Source organism: Rhinolophus hipposideros, assembly GCF_964194185.1.
Source record: "Rhinolophus hipposideros genome assembly, chromosome: 19".
NCBI classification, from domain to species: domain Eukaryota; kingdom Metazoa; phylum Chordata; class Mammalia; order Chiroptera; family Rhinolophidae; genus Rhinolophus; species Rhinolophus hipposideros.
Genome location: NC_138065.1, coordinates 12,744,784 through 12,762,528, shown reverse-complemented (window position 1 = coordinate 12,762,528; position 17,745 = coordinate 12,744,784). Strand labels below are relative to the sequence as shown.

General features: G+C 34.8%; 1 protein-coding gene across 4 annotated transcripts in view; it reads left to right on the top strand.

Annotated features, from left to right (window-relative positions):
* The window catches only part of CEPT1 (choline/ethanolamine phosphotransferase 1), a 34,263-nt gene extending 16,521 nt beyond the window's left edge, over positions 1 to 17,742 (top strand). For 2 of the 4 annotated variants that reach the window (XM_081080530.1, XM_081080531.1), the window contains 5 exons: positions 9,150 to 9,234; positions 14,970 to 15,101; positions 15,556 to 15,714; positions 16,237 to 16,362; positions 16,976 to 17,742. In XM_081080530.1, the coding sequence (XP_080936656.1) occupies positions 9,150 to 9,234; positions 14,970 to 15,101; positions 15,556 to 15,714; positions 16,237 to 16,362; positions 16,976 to 17,095 (622 nt within the window). In that variant the 3' untranslated portion in view covers positions 17,096 to 17,742. Of the gene's footprint in view, positions 1 to 3,900; positions 3,986 to 9,149; positions 9,235 to 14,969; positions 15,102 to 15,555; positions 15,715 to 16,236; positions 16,363 to 16,975 lie in introns of all 4 variants that reach the window. The other 2 variants (XM_081080532.1, XM_081080533.1) reach the window with 1 other exon arrangement.
* The last annotated feature ends 3 nt before the right edge of the window (positions 17,743 to 17,745 follow it).

Genomic DNA, 17,745 nt, shown 5'->3' with positions numbered 1-17,745 from the left:
AGAATGAGAAAAGCAGAAAACATAGAGAGCAAGCCTAGAAAGAAGCCCATGAAAATTATTGAACTGCCAGCGTAGGAGGCATAATGGAATGAAAAGCCAGACGAGGGATGAATTTGAAAAGATAACACTAAATGCTGCCAAGACTCAAAATGAGGACAGATAATTGTACATTAAACTTGGCAGTATGAGGCCATCAGAGTGGTTTCTCTACAGTGATGGGGTAGCAGCCAGATTATATGGGATGAGAAGTGGATGGAATAAATAAGCACACAGTTAGCACGGGTTACTTATAAAATATATGGCTGTGATGGGAAGGAACGAGGCATCGGTTAGAGGAGAGAACATGGACTTGAGTGAGGATTTTGTATTTTGAGCATACAAAGGAAATTGACTCGAGAAGAGATTAGAGACATCTGAGGAAAAAATAGTGGCAGAGAGAGGGGATGCTTTATGGAGCTAGGTTGCTGAAAATGCAAGAACAAAGGCGTTTCGGGTAATAGACAGGAGGCACTTGATAGGCTGACGCTCTCCCGTGGAGACCAGTGCTGCCTTACAGTGGTGTGAAAAAATAGAGAAATATTGAGGCCAGTTTAAATTTAACATCTCAATGTAAATTATTAGTATTATAAGGGATTGGTTTTGATTTGGAAAATTGTATGCAATTGTCTGAAATCCTACATTCACATTAAAACAACACTGAATTTATTTAAATTAAAAGCAAGCTATCACCGTCATAGAAATATACTGCAAGAGCTTTACATTCAAGGAGGTATTTCTCAAAATACCTATTTAGTGGAGGCATATGGAATAATATCGATATTCCTAAAGAAGTGTTAAAAATGGCATTTTGGATTTTACGTATTTGTCAAGAGCAGATAGAATAGGCACCTGTATAATAGGTTAAATAGTGAGGTAAAGTTTGTATGAGTGGAGGGGAGGAGAAAACCCCAATTTTATTTTGTTTAATTAGGAAAGAACAAGATCAACTCTCAAATCTCATTTGAGTAACGAAATTTTTTAAAATCACTTTTTCTTACTGAGAAGAGAGTAAAAGCAGCCTTAGACACCTTAGGAATTTTATTTTAAAACATTTTATTTTAATTGTTTTATTTTGATGTTTTACACATGAGTGAAAAAAATGATGAGGATTTCTTTTTTATATAAAATAAATTCAGGTTGTTATATGTTTCATGACCTTATAAAATAGTTTGCCAAATAAAAAATTTTAATTTTTTTTTTAGTCTCCTAATGTCAGTATTTTTAATTGCTATTAAGTTTGCTCTTAGTATCTTGAACAAAAATAGGCGTAGTAATTTAATTAACCCATAACTAAATGATTTCCATTCTAAGTCGGGTATTAGGAGAAAGCCAGTGTGATTTGGATACAAGCTTCCTGAAATGATGAGCTATGTCTTCCCTCACTTTGCTCCGATCACAACTAAAAGCTGCCTTCCGCAGAGAATATTAGGACCTGTCACATCAGGACATGTGTCCTGACAGTGCTGCTGTCCTGAGCAAGTAGAGAGCTGGTGGAAATGAGTACTGCTCATTGGGACCCTTCCAGACCCAGCTTAGCCCTTTAGGATTTTTGTTAGCCTGGATATGAAAGACTGGGGAGGGAAATGGGCTTTAGAGGCTAGAATGTCACAGAAGGATTGGGTCAGTGGAAGAAGATAAGAATTATGAGTTGAAACTCATTTGTAAGCACTTGTAAAATAGTCTTTTAAATGTTTATGGATTATATTAAATGGAAGCACTCACATTTCCTTTTTTAAGGCCTAACCCTTCCATATCTAGGTATTTTTAGGTATATAACTTCTAGATGTCTGTGTAGAAATTCATTTTAATACATGCTTAGAAACCCTAAACAACCTCTAATAAATTATATTTATACAAAACATGGGCCTTAGAAAAATCTTGCCCACTATGAAAAGTAGAGCTCTTACTTAAATTATTATTCCAGCAAAACAGTACTCTGAAGTTACCTTTTCAGGAGGGAAAAAAAGAAAGAAATTAGCATAGTAAATTGAACTCAGGCCGGCATATTTGCTGCAAGTGTTATCTCCAGATTATCTTTCTGTGTATCAGCTTGGTCAAGCCCCATAACTTTCATGGCCTCATTTCCTAATGTGTAAAATAGAGTTTTGGATTAGAGGATTCTAAGGTTCCTTCTGTGAGTTGATTAATTTTACAGATGTTACTTCTGTGTACTTATTATTTATAATTACGGCAGGCAGAGTGTTTGTCTTCACTTTTACATTTTTTCAAGTCATGCTAAGGTTTCACATTTGCATTCGCTAAAAACCCTGCCACCAACCATTTAGTTTTATGTAAATAATTAATTTCCTGACTTTTTTTTTCTCTAGTTGAATGAAAGACGTTAATAGGCTATGTATTCTACTGGTTGGTAGTCTGAGAAATCCAGTTCAGCTTGTTATCCAAGTAATCTCTAAAGAATAAGTATTCAAAGATCTCATAGTAATTAAAAACTGTTGTCTGTTAATGTATAATCCACTTTCTGTGGATTAAGAATTAGGAAACTTCCTGTTGAATGCCAATATAGGATCTGCATAACTGTAAATGTTTAAGACTTACCACATGAATTATTAAACGCCAGAGATTTTCCTTTTAGTTTCTATTTTCCTGTGTATTTTTTTCTCAGCAATGATCCATTCATTTGGACTCTGCCCATTTCAATTTTATCAAATTATTATAGGTACTATCTTAAAAGAACTATTTGTATTAATGTAAAACCTAGAGTGCAGTTTGGACTCTGAGATCATCAGGTAAAATTGTGGACCTCTTTCTATCATGAGCATTCCTCAGTACTTAATTTTGATTATGTCAATTTTATTTGAAGCCTGTTCTAAACCTCTAATCTTTATTTTTGTCACCATCTGTGTTCCAAAACTTTTGTAATGATTGAATTGGATGTTTTACTTATTTTTACCACTAATAAACTAATCCAGTATAGTAGAGAGTTATAATGCTGGTGTGGAATTAAGGGAAAAGAAAGAAGGAAAAAGGGTAAGATTCTGGATTAGAGATTATCAGGAAACAGGACAACGAAATGGCCAATTAGATTTTTGCTCTAGCCATATCCAGAAAAGTCACTTTCCCATTTGTGCTTTCCACATACATGTGCTAATTTTACTGAGATAGCAGAGGTAGGAGCATGATGAGATGTGAGGCAATGAATGAAAAGGTTCAAGATTTTAATGGTTTTTCAAACACATAGATAACTGTACATTGGGGCTTCTGGGAAGCATTCCTATCTGCAGGGAAGTCTGGGTAGATTCTGGCCATGAAGGGACCCGTATTATATACACAGTGTGATTATTTGGCAAGTACTATTTACCATTCCTGGGTAATTGAGAATTGACTGTATTTTTAGTTCTAGTGTTTCCACTGCCGATTTACAAGTCATTTAGTGTGTCACAGTTTTAATTTTTAAGCTTTTGTACTATTTTGACTTGGGTAAGAAATATATATGTATGCATAAGATAGTGATTATATTGTGTAAATTGTATCGTTGAATCTTTAGCTGTCTCTATAAGAAGAATGCTACCTTTTAAATCTACCGGCGGTGCCAAAAAAATGTATACAAGTCACCACTTTGGTCAGCTGTTGCTCAAGTAGTAGTTTGCTGTAATCAGAAGTGTCTGGACACTGATGGTAACCACTTTGAGCACCTCTTGTAATTGCAGAAGTCAAATGTGACTTGTATTCATCTTTCATTATTGGTAGATATTGCATATTACAATTTTAATACAGTTTTCCTTTCTTAAAATGTGTATACATTTTTGGCATCCTCTGTATTTCTAGTACCTATTTTAGTAGTGCTCTTTAGCAAAAGCTCTGAGTAAAGTTATTTTGAAATGTTTGTTTCCTTATGCATAGATTCGATGTTACAGAGTCCCAGATCCTAATTATAATAAGCCAGCTTCTCACAGGAACCCTGGGACCTTGGTTCTGGAACTTCACGGTAACTGCTAGAATATTCATGCTGTCCAGTGAACAATGGTGTGAACTCAATAAAGACATACCTTTGTCATGCACAGAGTAATTAAAAATCAAAAAATCAAAGTCTTCCTGGTGGCATTTCACAGACAAATAGGTTATTAGAAAAATAATTTTAATATATAATAGGGCAATAAAAATCCACCCTATTAAATAAACAAAAATTTTTGAAAAATCGTATTTCTGGTGATTTGATGCTAAAAACAGTTCTCATTTACCTACCGTACCTAATAATCATTTTTATTCTTTGTAATATTTTTAAAACAAATACCTTTCCACCATTAAATAGAATTTTTTTTGGCATTTATGTTTTGCAAACTAAAGCAAGCAGAGTTTTCCTCAGATAGGTCAGTTGAGAGGACTTTTTATAGCAATGTGGGAAAGATTCTGTTTACTCTCTTGACTTCTTATATCCTTTAAGCAATGTAGTACTAGTTCTTTTGCTTCTGTTTTCCATGATCTTTGTTTTTAAAAAAATTAATGCTAGAAGCAATTCTCACTTCTGTTTGTTGTGTTTACTGTTTTCCTCTCTTCGCTGTACTTTTAAAACTAAGTTTCCTTTGCTTTCATGTTACTGTAGTCATCCTTTGAATACCTTCCTTTTTCAGGTTTGTTTGTTTTTAGTAAATACATATTTCCTTAATAAATGCTGAGTAATATTTCTTTTCTTACTCATATTAGAAGTATAATTTTGACCTTATGACTTCAAAAATTTCAAGATTCATTAGGGAATGTTTTCCCAATAGAATCCTTTGCACTTTTCTTGTATTAATAAATAAACCTTTCTAGTATGAAAAGGTTTATTTACAAGAAAAATACAGCTTAAATTCCGTTTATTTTGCAGTTCCGGGAGTGTTGGGGAACTGTTCATGGGAACACCTGACAGATCATTCTAGCCCTCCGAGGCTACATTAGGTTTCCTACATTGAGTCCCCATGCCCCTAAATGCTACAATAACATGACAGTAATAGTGACTCTCTGGTAGCAGAGCTCTTTCTGAACAGCAGTATCGTAAATCCAGTTATCCAATGGCAGTGATAATGAGGTTGGGGACAACTTAATAGTGAGGGATATTCTACATCTTTTTTTTCCAAATAAACTTGGAATGTGGAGAATACTGAAAATACTAGAGGCATGTTCTAGGAGCAAAACTAAAGCCATTTTCGATTGCATTTACAATGTATTCACATAATTATTTGTGGAATTCCTTCTTAAGGTAGAAAAATATGCATGGTTCAGGATGTGTCCTTTAGCACCCCTTTACTGTTAACCTTTATTCTGGTACTTTCTCCAAAATCCTGAAGCTTTATGCTCACTGCAGTTGTCTAGATTTATAATTTTTGACAACTCATTTATTATTATTAACCAATATTCTTAATGAAAGTAATAGGAGATTGGCTGTATTATTTACTCTCACTTGTTTGTCGATGATAACAAAGTACTGTATATTTATAGAGCCCCTTCCTATTAAAATGTTTCTAAAAACTAATGTATTTTAATTTTAACCTAAAAAATGTTTTTTCTCCAGATACAGTGTCTTCACTTTTACCAGTTGCTGCTAACTTGCAGGATTTTTCTTTTGCTTTTAATTATCACTTTAACTGATTTGGTCATTGAAATGAAATTAAATTGCCAGATGTGCTTTTTTTTTTTTTTTTTTTTTTTTTACAAAGTGCGAGGGGAAATAACACACTCCAGAAAGAGTGGCTATTACTAATTTGTTTCCAGATTAATTTATTAGCATCTAAACTTCCTATGTCAGCTATTGCCTATTGGATTCTAAAAACGTGTGACAAATATTTGTCCCTGTTGATTGATTAGTGGACTACAAGTGAGGAGTTTGGTTAGCACTGTGTAGGAACGACACTCCCAGTTTCTTTCAAGGCTCTGCCACTTATTATTTCCGTAATGGGCCCTTGGAAAAGTTACTTAACCTACCTGACTAAATTTCCTCATTTATAAAATAGTGGTAAAAGTCCTACCTCCTGAGATGGTTGGGAAGATTAAGAGTCAAAAATGTAATATGCTAACTACAGTACCTGGCATATAACAAGTATTCGTTATCATCATCATTATATTAATGTTTAAGACCTATGTTAGAAACTCCCAATAGTTTCCAGATTTCTTCCAGAATTGGTTGTGCTAGTTTGAGAGGAAGAATATGTCTGTGATCCCTTTATTAATTCCAGCATTATTACTAAATAAGGTGAGAGGACTCGCTCCTAATTCTTCTGTTTCCAAAGATGGTAAGGATAGGCTGCCCCTTAAATTTGAGACCTAAACTTAGGTCCTCTTAGGGACTTGTTCTGTTGTGGCCTTAGGCTCTTTTTTCTCTTTTCTTAAGTCACTAGATGGGTTGGGTTTTTTTGTTTAAGTCTTCTCCAACAATCTAAAGATCCATATGGTCTTGCATGTGGTAGATAATACTGTTTTAAATAATTCAGCTTATCTCAAAAATACACTTTTCTCTGTATACAATACTTGAATTTAAAGTATTCATAATTATCACTCAGCTGTACAGGTAATGTTATTTAGCATTAAACTCGCATGCCCTATTTGCCCCTTATCATGATAGGGTAGAAAGTAAAATATTGAAAGGCAGTATATTAAATTTCTAGGCTAATATTTATTCCAGCCTACCAGTCTTCACCCCACCCATGGTATTTCTGGTAAAGCGAATAATGAATTTGGTATTCTGATTATGCATAAGTTCCCTAGTACTTAAGCTCCATTTACAAATAATTGCAAATCTGTAGTTAATTGCAATCTAATCCTTGAATAGGATTCCAGACATCTTCAATGACTTTTTAAACAAACTGCTTCTTTTTAAACAATAACTCACAAGACAAATTGTGCAAATCAGGGTTTCTCTGACATTTTTAATTCAGCCCTAGTGTATATTCTGTGTTAACCAAGTGAGAAGCCAACCCATATTACAGCACAATCATATTCACTGTGTATAGTTTAACAAAACATGTATGTTTACAAACATGTATGTTATTAACTGCAAAGTATATCTTTGAAATGCATGTATCACATCAAGAAAAATAGATTAAATTGTCTTATTTCTGTTATTAGAGGGGAAAGACATAAAAAATTCTGGGAAAAGTTGAGTAACATGCTTGCCAACTCTACAGAATGTCAGTTAAATCCTTTGACATCCCTCAGTTAAATACTGAATCTTGTTGGAATTCAAACCCAATGCATTTGTTAGGTATTCCAACTTGGGGCTTTGAAAAGATCTTTCATGTTTCCTGTTCTCTTTTACATTTAGCCAAAGTACAAAGATGAATTGCATGAGGTTCCCTCCATTTTTATTTTGTAATTCTGTACTTCTGGCCCTTCCCCTCCCAAAAGGCTACTTCATATATCCAGCAAAATGTTGTAAGATGTCTGCCCTCCATCCAAGACAGTCGATCATCTCTGACACCTGCTTAGTCTCCTGAGTCTGCTACTGAGTGTAATTTCCCTTATTGGCAACACCACTCACCAGGTCAGCTCTACAGATTATTTATAGCCTAATTCAGTCCATTTTTTCCCCCAATAAATGTATATATCAAGATAACTACATCACTGTACGTTTGCAGCTTAATAAGCTTCTATTTAAAAAACGTTTTTGAGCAAACAGATCAGTTTTTTCAGTTGTGAGAGACTGGTTACAACCTACTTATGGGCGTGAGAGCTTATGTAGCTTAAGCTCACATGATAGATTGTCTGTTTTCAGTATCAATTTTAGACATGGGGGCTCTATTCTACTCTGAGAATTGAACCCCCTTGCTATTGTCAATATCTACTTTTCTTGGTCTGATTTTTTTAATGTACTTTTCTTACTAGATAAATTATTCACTTTGTTTAAAAACTAACGTTATAAAAAAGGTATGCAGTTAACAATCTCCTTCCCATCCTCCTCTCCCAGCTGTCCATTCCCCACACAGTCCTCTCCCATAGGTAACCACTGTTGTTAGTTTGAAATGTAGCCATCCAGAAATTTGTTATGTAATTAATGGCAACAATAAAAATAGAATATTTTTCATTTTTATACAAAAGTAGCATATACACATTCTGGAATTTTTTTTAACCTAATGTATCTTTGATATTTTTCCATATCACTATGTAGGGAGCCACCCCATTTTTTTTAAAAGCTACCAAATATTCCATTGTGTGGAACTACCATAATTTCTATAACCACTCCCTCATTGAGGGATAATTTAAAATTTTGGTCTTATAAATAATAATGTTTATTCATAAATAGTAATGAATAAACATTTTGTGCAAGCATATCTGTAGGATAAATTCTTAAAATTAGAAGGCATTTGGATCCAGTAATCTGAGAAAAAGAATCTCAAGATTTTATAAAGTGCCAGTCTATAGAAGGAAACAAACACCAGTTTATGCTTTGCTCCTCAATCGTTTTGCCCACATTCTTTTTTCCAGACTTTCAGACTTCTAATTTCGACTACCCTGTTTTTGGGCCAGCTTTGTCTCTTCTTGACTGTAAGATCATTTTCACCAACTTCAAAGCTAATTCTTGACTGCTTTCAGTATCTTCTTCCCAAAAGTCTTAGGGTAGTTGACTTAATAAGCATAAGAATTTGATTGATAATTGGGTGAAACTTTTTTCACACCCACACCACAGAAGGCATTAAATGAATATATCTAACGGACAGTTAAGTGTTGCAGGGTCTCAGTGACTTGTGTTACTTTAGTGAAAGCTCACTGTTTCTTTCATTTGATACTGCAGAGCACTTGTTTCAAGATCTGTTGTATAGCAGTGCAATGAAATCCTCTGCTTGACACTTAATTCACACACACCTTTTTGTTTTTGTTTTTCTTTTTTGGTGGGAAAGGTTAAACTATAGTTTCAGCCCAACTTCAATGTGTCAGAAATTTCCTTTGGAAAGGAGGGGTTTTTATTGCTCTGTGAAATTCATCAAATTAAATTAAAAGGCTCTGGATGTTATTTGGTTTTGCTCGTAACAAATTTTTGACACCTCCTTTTCTCCTTTCCTCAATATTTGAGATTTTTTTTTTCTATTGTGCATGATAGAGGAATGCTGCTAAGCTTGCAAGTAATTAACTTGAAATTGTTTTGAGTAATTCTGCTTTTTTGGCTTTTTGTACCTAATCAGAATTGATGTGACTGAAGTGCAAATCTTCATAATAATCATGCATTTGCTGGCAGTGATTGGAGGACCACCTTTTTGGCAATCTATGGTAACTGTTCACATTGTGTATCCCATGTAATGCATGTTGTCTTGTGCTTGTTTCTAATATAGGATAATCCAGTTAAAGAGTGATGTGTAACATTATTTTATTCTTTTTGAAAATAAAAGTCACAGCCACGGTAGGCCACAAACTTCTCTTTAGGGTATGGTGAATTTTACTACTTGAATTATGTGGTATGTTAGGTGCATTCCAGGGCTATGTTTGAAGGCTGACGGAATTATTATTTGTCATCTCATTTTACAGCTGAGGAAACAGGAGGTGGTGTATCAATGACAAGATTCAATCAAACCTTTTATTCTCTTTCTGAACTCTGAGTCTCCTTCCTAGTTTTTCTGTCATATGCTTAAAGCTGAATAACACATTTGAGGTAGTAAATGAACTCTGGCCTCAAAACAGAACAAATGCTTACTGAAACCAGTGCCATAAGATTGTTTCAACAAGACAAGACCCTATTTTCAACCTTACCTGAAAAATAGTCACTCCTGCAATCACAGAGTGTTTCCCACAAACTTCTGAAAGAGGGAATGTAATATATATAACATGGAGACCAAGCACGCAGGCTCACAAGCCAGGCTGCGCGAGTTTGCTCCAGCCTCTATTACCTGCGAACTTCATCTGTTTATTCAACTCTCTATGGCTTAGTTTCCTCCTCTGTAAAATGAGGACAATAATAGTACCTATCTCATCAGGTTATTTTGTGGATTAAATGAGTAAAAATGTGTAAAGCACTTAGAACAGTGCCTATCAAATAATAAGCCCTCAATAAAAGTTGCTCTTCTTACAGTTGGAATGTATCCTTCCAGATCGGAGTCAAAATAGTTTGCACTCTCTGGTCCCTTTAATTCCTGACAGTTATTACCACCCATTCAGAATATAGTATTTGTAATCTGTTTGGTGTGATCTTACCAAAAAGACTTACTACTCCTAACCAAACATAACTCTTAAAAATCAAATTAATTTTAAGGCATAAGGGAAATTTACTGAGCAAGAATTTTCCCTAAGTCACTTTGTGATGGTAAATTAGTGGCCCGAAGAAGTATAATTAACACACTTCCCTAAGTATTTCTTACCAGAAATTGTTTAATGCCTTTTGTTGGAAGAATAGGGTTGTGAGGAGGAAGAGGAAGGAATAGAAATAATTCATAGTCAACCAGGCAAATTTTGAAACGATTCAATCATGTATATAATTTTCAGATCCACATCTTTCCTGCAGATTAGTCTCAAAAGCCAATGGGGTCTCTAAGGAAATTTGAGATATATTCTAGAGAAATCTGAGATCTATAGCTTTCAGTAGAGAATTCTATGACTTTTGCTCTCCATGAGGTTAAATAGTTATATAACTACATTTTTAAAACAGTTTAGCTGTAGAGGAAGTTTTTCTTTTCCTAAAACTAGATCATAAAGCCTAAAGCTTTAAAAATTTACCCCCACTTAAATTTTTATATCTCTTGACTATATTGATTATTATAATAGGCTTTATGTTTTATACTAAAATCTACCCTCTTTCAAGATTATTTTGAATATCTTAAACATATGTAAGTTACCATAGTTTTACCATACCGATAACAAAAAGAAAATGGGACTTCTGCCTTGATCCTCCAAAAACTAGTCCATACCAGGTATACATTCCTAATTATCCTTATCAGTATGGAAATACTGATAAAAGCATTGTTGTAAATGAAGTTATGTACACGCATTACATACATATTCTTATTTTTTAGGTGTTGTCTGGTAGTAAATTTGCTTCAGGTATACTTGTTGCCTTTTCTTTATTAGGATTTATACACACAATCTGTATATGTACATAACGGGAAACTTTTTTTTTTCCTTTTAAAAGGATCAAATGTTTTGTCCTGTCTTTTGATAATTAAGATAACATAATTATCCTTTTTAATTGCATGTTTTAAAAAGTAATCTGAGGAATTCTCAGGTCCAGTTCCCAGATCCAGCAGTGCAAATCCGGGTTTAGTGAGGTGAGGCTGCAGCAGGGAAACAGATTCCTGGGCCCCTGTCTTCTTCTTAGCATCACTGGTCCTATTGTTATCATCCTTAAAAGGGAAGGACTTGTCATCCTTGGTGCTATTTGGAGGCTTAGAGAAATATTCTGTGTTCTTTGAGCAATCCCTAATAGATTCCCAAAACTGACCTTGACCTCAGAACACTGTATTTCTTTTCTTTTTTCTTTTGGACCTATGGGTTTATTGCTGAATATGCTGTTTTGAATTGTAATATGTTAATTCAAGAGAGATTACTACATGTAGTGCTGCCACTTATTTGTGTGCCAAAATGGAGAGAAGATATTTATTTAGGGCCCAGAAATTTTCATCTCTTTTGCAGTTGAAGGCATAAAGTGGAAATTGCTTTCCAAATTCTCATTTAAAAAGCTTTTACTGATACTTAGGAAGCAAATTTATGATAAAAACAAACAAAAACATTCCAAATGTCTTCATAAAGCTGATTCCAGAAGATCAGCTATCTTGCAAAGGTAAGTGATTTATCTACTGATACTATACTACTATATGGATTACCTATTTCCTGCTGGTTCACCCCCCCACCCCCCAAAGAAATGGATTTTTACCAAAGGTTATAGTTAGTGTTTGTTGGTTTGGCTGGATATTTTTTGTTTTGTTATTTGTTTACATTTTTTAAACAAAAGAAATTATTTTCATGCACAAAAGTCAGTGGCATGGTTTACATATTGCAGGAAACAAAACCATACATTTTTGTGTATGCTTCTCCAAAAGAATATATCCTTTTGGAATGTCTTGGAACTATCTTCTATCATATCGATAAATGTGTATTAAACCATGAGACACCTTATTCGTTAGATAGAACTGAGGCTTACTAGGTACTGTAATTTATTTGTATTTCATTCTTAAACTAAGACTTAAGAAGTGCTCTTAAATATGATATGGTGATTTTTCTTAAACATTTGGTAAACACTGTAATTATTGTTACATTGTATTTTAACAATTCACTTACGTCAAAAACAAATAGGCATATTCCCACATTCTTTGGAATGAAGTGTCTGACCTCAAAATGATGCTTTCTGTTTCTGTTGAAAAGTCTATGAAAACATTTTACTATGCCCAGAAGAAAACTAGTCTAACAGTTTAATAACTGATATTCTGCATTAACTCAAACTATTAAACTAAAACATGGGTCATTTAAAATCTGATAAATCGGAGGAGTAAGAGTCTTTTTTCCATTTCTCACCTTTAAAAAACCTTTAAAAAATTATATCGATATTATTAGGATGCATAATTTCCTGGCATGAATCCAGAGGGTTTTCCCCTGTCTGCAGGGCAGGAACCATAACCCAAGGGGACTCTTAGTCCTCCCAAAGACTTCTGCGTAGGCCTGAGATGAAGGTGTTTTCATACAGCTTTCTGGCTGTTTCTATAGAGTGGATGGATGTACTCTGGCCACCTGGGATGAGTTCCAGGAGGACAGAAAGAGAAAGATTGAGAAAGACACATGTGCTCATCCTCGTCTTGGGGGTGAGGTGAACATGGCAACACTTTTAAGTGCTTTTAATAAGTGGGCAGTTGGTGCCAATTTTTAAGGGAGCACGTGGTAAGGCTTGGGATTCCTCTGACCCCAGATTTCCCTTTACCTCAGGTCTTCTAGTAGCTAACTACCTTTTTCCTTCTTAATGTGGGGAGCAAGATGTGTCTTTACACTCTCGCAAAACAATAATTCTACAGAGAATAAGAGAAAGGGGGATCTTTATTCAATAAGTATATATTGAGCACCTACAATCTGCAGAGCTCTAGAGAGAATATAAAAATCAAACAAAATTCTGCACTCAGGAGCTTATGTTTTGGTATATGTCGCTATCATATGACAAGTTAAGAGGGTCCTAAGAAGGTGGTGCTTTGCTTCCGAGTCTGTACTTGCTTGCTTACTTTGTGGTCCAAGCCATTTACTGATTTGCCTGGCTTTTTTCTGTTTCTGTTTATTCTCTCTTCTTTCAGAGAGCAACAATTTCCATGATCCTAAAGCATTTTCCAGATTTTAAATACACTTGTGATGCTATTCAGTTTAGTTATGACACAGATTACTGCACCAGAGTTGGCACTCCTTCAGGTCATACCCTGGCCTGAATACAGGCATGCCCCTGTAATGGATTAATGCTTTGCTTCTTTTGTGATCTAAGGGAGTGTAGTATTTCCCTCTTTGTCAGACAGGTCTTTTGTCTCTGGAAGGAAAAGCAAACCAACTAGCATATTGAATTTCAGCCAGGTGCATCAGATTTAGATTGTAATATTTCTAGTTTTCTGAGCTACAGCAGAAAAATCTCTTGGAGTTCAAAGCAACCATGGTATTGATTTTCTCTTTTATGGAAAAGTTTCGATTGGGGCTGTAGGGCTTGAAGATCAATTAGGGAAGGAAGACAACAATTTAGGATGCTCTATAACGTTCTGCGCTTGATTTTTAAGTTGACCTATTTCATTTTAGAAAATTAAACACTGCCACAGTACAACTTGAAATTTGACCAGTTGATTTCAATTTTTTTTCACAGCTATAGTTTTGCAAGAGATCATAGAGTTGTGTAGAGTTGTTGTGAATTTTGAGGAAATAAGAGTATCTGAACATTAACATTTATTTCTCTACCAATTTTACTGGGGTTTTATACATACAAAAAGTGGGAAATTGCATATTTCCTATTTGATTTTAAAGTGTAGGCAGATGGCAGCCCTATAAAGTATAAAGAGTCCTAATTAAAATGTTTTCATTGTAAGAGTTTATTGCCTATTAAACCTTTGTGAGCTTTTAGAATCCTGTTACTATAGTCATTTGTTTCTTTATAGTCATTATTAAACTCTTACCATTTTACTGTTGCTTTCTTTTCAGTCCGTATGGGGCAAAATTTGAGACTTCAGAAAAGTTAAAAGAGAGATATAAAAAGGGAGAGAATCTTAATGATTTTAAAATTTAAGTCAAGTGTATTTCGTTTTAAATGATGGATTTGTGCTTGAAAGATGATTTCAGTCCCATTATTTTAGGTAAATCACTCATTTTCAGTATACTATAAACATATTATTTACTTCTTCTGGAAAGTAAATGTCTATATTAAAAATTTGGATACACAATCGTAGAGTTGTCTGTTCCTGCTAGGATGTGTGTAAGTTGTTTTTGCCCCTGCCTGTGAATACCTTCTTAGTTGCCCATTGCCTTTATTAGCTGCCTGTATCTTAACAATTTGATGTTGGGAACTCTTCTGAGTAGAACTTTTTCTTCCATTCATTACAGATTTCTTTCAATCTAGATGCAAATATTTTTAGTCTTTTATTTATGCTCCACACTTTCTCATAACAGTTAGTAATGAATTACACATGTAGAGGTAGAGTTAAAAAAATGCACCAAGAAAAAAGGCAAAATACACTTTTAGAAAAATGCCAGACATTATAGCCTGGTTCACTGTTGCCACTTCTGGGATGTGTTAGGTGAACCTCACTTAGTTTATGACACAAATTAATAAAGTTGGATCAGTTATTTTTTTAAGGATTGATGTCAGAGTGAGATTAATTCTATATAGGCTTATTTTTTGAGACTTGTTATATTGCTTATAATGGAAAGGAGAAAAGCTTCCATTAATTTCTGTATTAAACTGAAGGGAATGGAGACCATACCAGAATATGAATCAAATATTTGACTGTTCTGGTTTCTTATTTCAATTTGTGTATATTTTAATTGTTCTTTCTCTCTACCTATTAAAGATTCCAGTGCTGAATATTCAAGTGAAAATTTTTCCTGCACTTTGTACGGTAGCAGGGACCATATTTTCCTGTACGAATTACTTCCGTGTAATCTTCACAGGTGGTGTTGGAAAAAATGGATCAACGATAGCAGTAAGTATCCAATGATTGTTTATGCTAGGACTTGGTTTTGTGGTCGCTTTGTTTTTCATTTGAATTGTTTAAAATCATTTAACTTGGAGTTTCCCCTTAGTCTTAAAAAAATAATATCCAAAACTTCAGTTTTATTTATACATGCATACATTTATATGCTTATGTATGCATGTTTATTTTTGTGATGCACACACACTTTTTTTACACATATTTTTTTTAAAAAGTATGACCTGCTTTATAAAAGAAGCCTGGCCTTTTAAAAGTGAAATCCTCGGTCTGTGCCTAACCCATCCAAGCCACAGCTTTTCCATAGCTGTTCTGGTGTCCCGTTAGAAACTGCTGGCTGTGCAGCACCATGAGGTTCTTCAGTTTGAATTTGATCTGTGTTACAGCAGACCCACGTAGTATTTGTTCAGTGTTGAGTATCATTAATTCCTCTCTTCTCTTTGTACAGGGAACAAGTGTCCTTTCTCCTTTTCTCCATATTGGATCAGTGATTGCATTAGCTGTAATGATCTACAAGAAATCAGCAGTCCAGCTTTTTGAAAAGCATCCCTGTCTTTATATACTGACATTTGGTTTTGTATCTGCTAAAATCACCAATAAGCTTGTGGTAAGCATGAAAGTTGGGCTTTTTTCTTTTTTTTTTTTTTTTTTTTTTGACTTATTTTGGTTTTGTGGCCATAGTTTTCATTCCATACCTCCCTACACAGTTGTCAAGTTTACTGTCCTCCAATCAAAATGTCTTGACATCAACCTGGGAGCTGTTTTTACTCTTCTGTGAAGCTACAATATGAGATTATCAGAAGCCCCAGGAACCTCTATAACTCTCTCTATCCACAGTTTAATTTGGTTATTTTGTTTGTCTTCATTCTTCAGTTTCATTCTATACACTCAAATTAGGCACCTTGTGAAAAGCATCTTTTGGGGCACTTTGTTGACGTGGTATATCCCTTGGTGTAATAGCTCTCTCACACACTTCGTGTTGTCGGGGTTTTAGTTTGGGAAATTCAACAGATACCTGCTAAAAACAATTCTTGAAATTTGCTGTTTGAGCACAATACTTATTTACTACGTAGCTCTCAATTGCTCTAATAATGAAATGCATACATCATTGATTCTCTTTCATTCATAGGTGGCACACATGACTAAAAGCGAAATGCATTTGCATGACACAGCTTTCATAGGCCCAGCACTTTTGTTTCTGGACCAATATTTTAACAGCTTTGTTGATGAGTATATTGTACTTTGGATTGCGCTGGTAAGTATTGTCCTGCGTCCTGTTTTATGATGTGGAGGCTGCTTATTTTGTTGTTTCAGGGGCCAGTCCTGAGAGATAGATCATATAATGGTAATAATTTGGAACGTCAGAAAACCACATTTATGGGACTTTGTGACAGTTCCATGTGGCTTTGTCTTTGAGACTGTGTGTGTGTGTGTGTGTGATTATTATTAGTTCTGCCTGCATCAGGGCTTATAAATTCCATGTTTCTGACTGTAAAGTAAAGGAAGAGTTGGTGAACTGCACTCTGTAATCCGGTGGCCTGTTTTTGTAAATAAAGTTTTATTGGAAGGTAGCCATGGCCATTCATTTACGTTTGGCTGTGGCTGCTTTCTTGCTACACTGGCAGAGTCAAGCAGTTGTGACAAAGAGTGGCCCACAAAGCCTAAAATATTTACTGTCTCTCTAAGAAAGACTTTGTTGATCCTTGATATAAAAGAAAATTTAATGAGGATATTGAGTTATTAAACTATGGGCTTGGGGGTGGTGAATCTGAAGAGGAGAAAGTCAGAAGTGACTCCCCTTCCCTTGCAGGAAGCTTAGAGATGACCTTAGCAGGTCCTGAGAATCTAATGGTCTCTTTTCCTTCCAGGTCTTCTCTTTCTTTGATTTGATTCGCTACTGTGTTAGTGTCTGCAATCAGATTGCGTCTCACCTGCACATACATGTCTTCAGAATCAAGGTCTCTGCAGCTCATTCTAATCATCATTAATGACATAATTGGGGTAATGGAGGAAACTCATGTTTTCTGCAGGAAAGAATCGGAACATATTAAGGAGAATGGGGCGGACAAGAACAAATATAATTTATCATAATCAATGTTGTATAACTTTTATTCTTTGTTGTTGGTAACACTGTCCTCTGTGAGAATGGGAATTTCCTATAAATTGTACATGTTGTCATACAGGGTTTGGCCCAAGAAAGCATGCAGGAAAAAAAATGCCATGTGTTGTAATTATCCTGGATTAATCCAGAATAAAATTGTCATGGGGAGCAGATCCCCAGTGGTGGAGATTTCTAATGTTGAATATTTACAGGCCAAAAGATGGTTGCTTTATAATTTTAACAAATCATCTTTTAGTGACATCCTTGTTTAGTGTCTTCTCAAGCTTTCTTTACTAAGGAGCTCAGCTTGTGGCACAGATATATCCCACTAGCTTATGAGGTGGAACTAGTGATAAACACCTTGAATTTGAATTAAAAGGCTTCCTATCTTTACATTGTTGAGGAAGTCATTTTTTTATTGCTCAAGAAATGGTATCTCTCACGGGCTGGGGAAATCCTGTTAGCATGCAGAATAATGTGATAATTTTGTCGATTCATTTTATTTTTTTAAATAAATATATGATCTGAAAGCCAGCC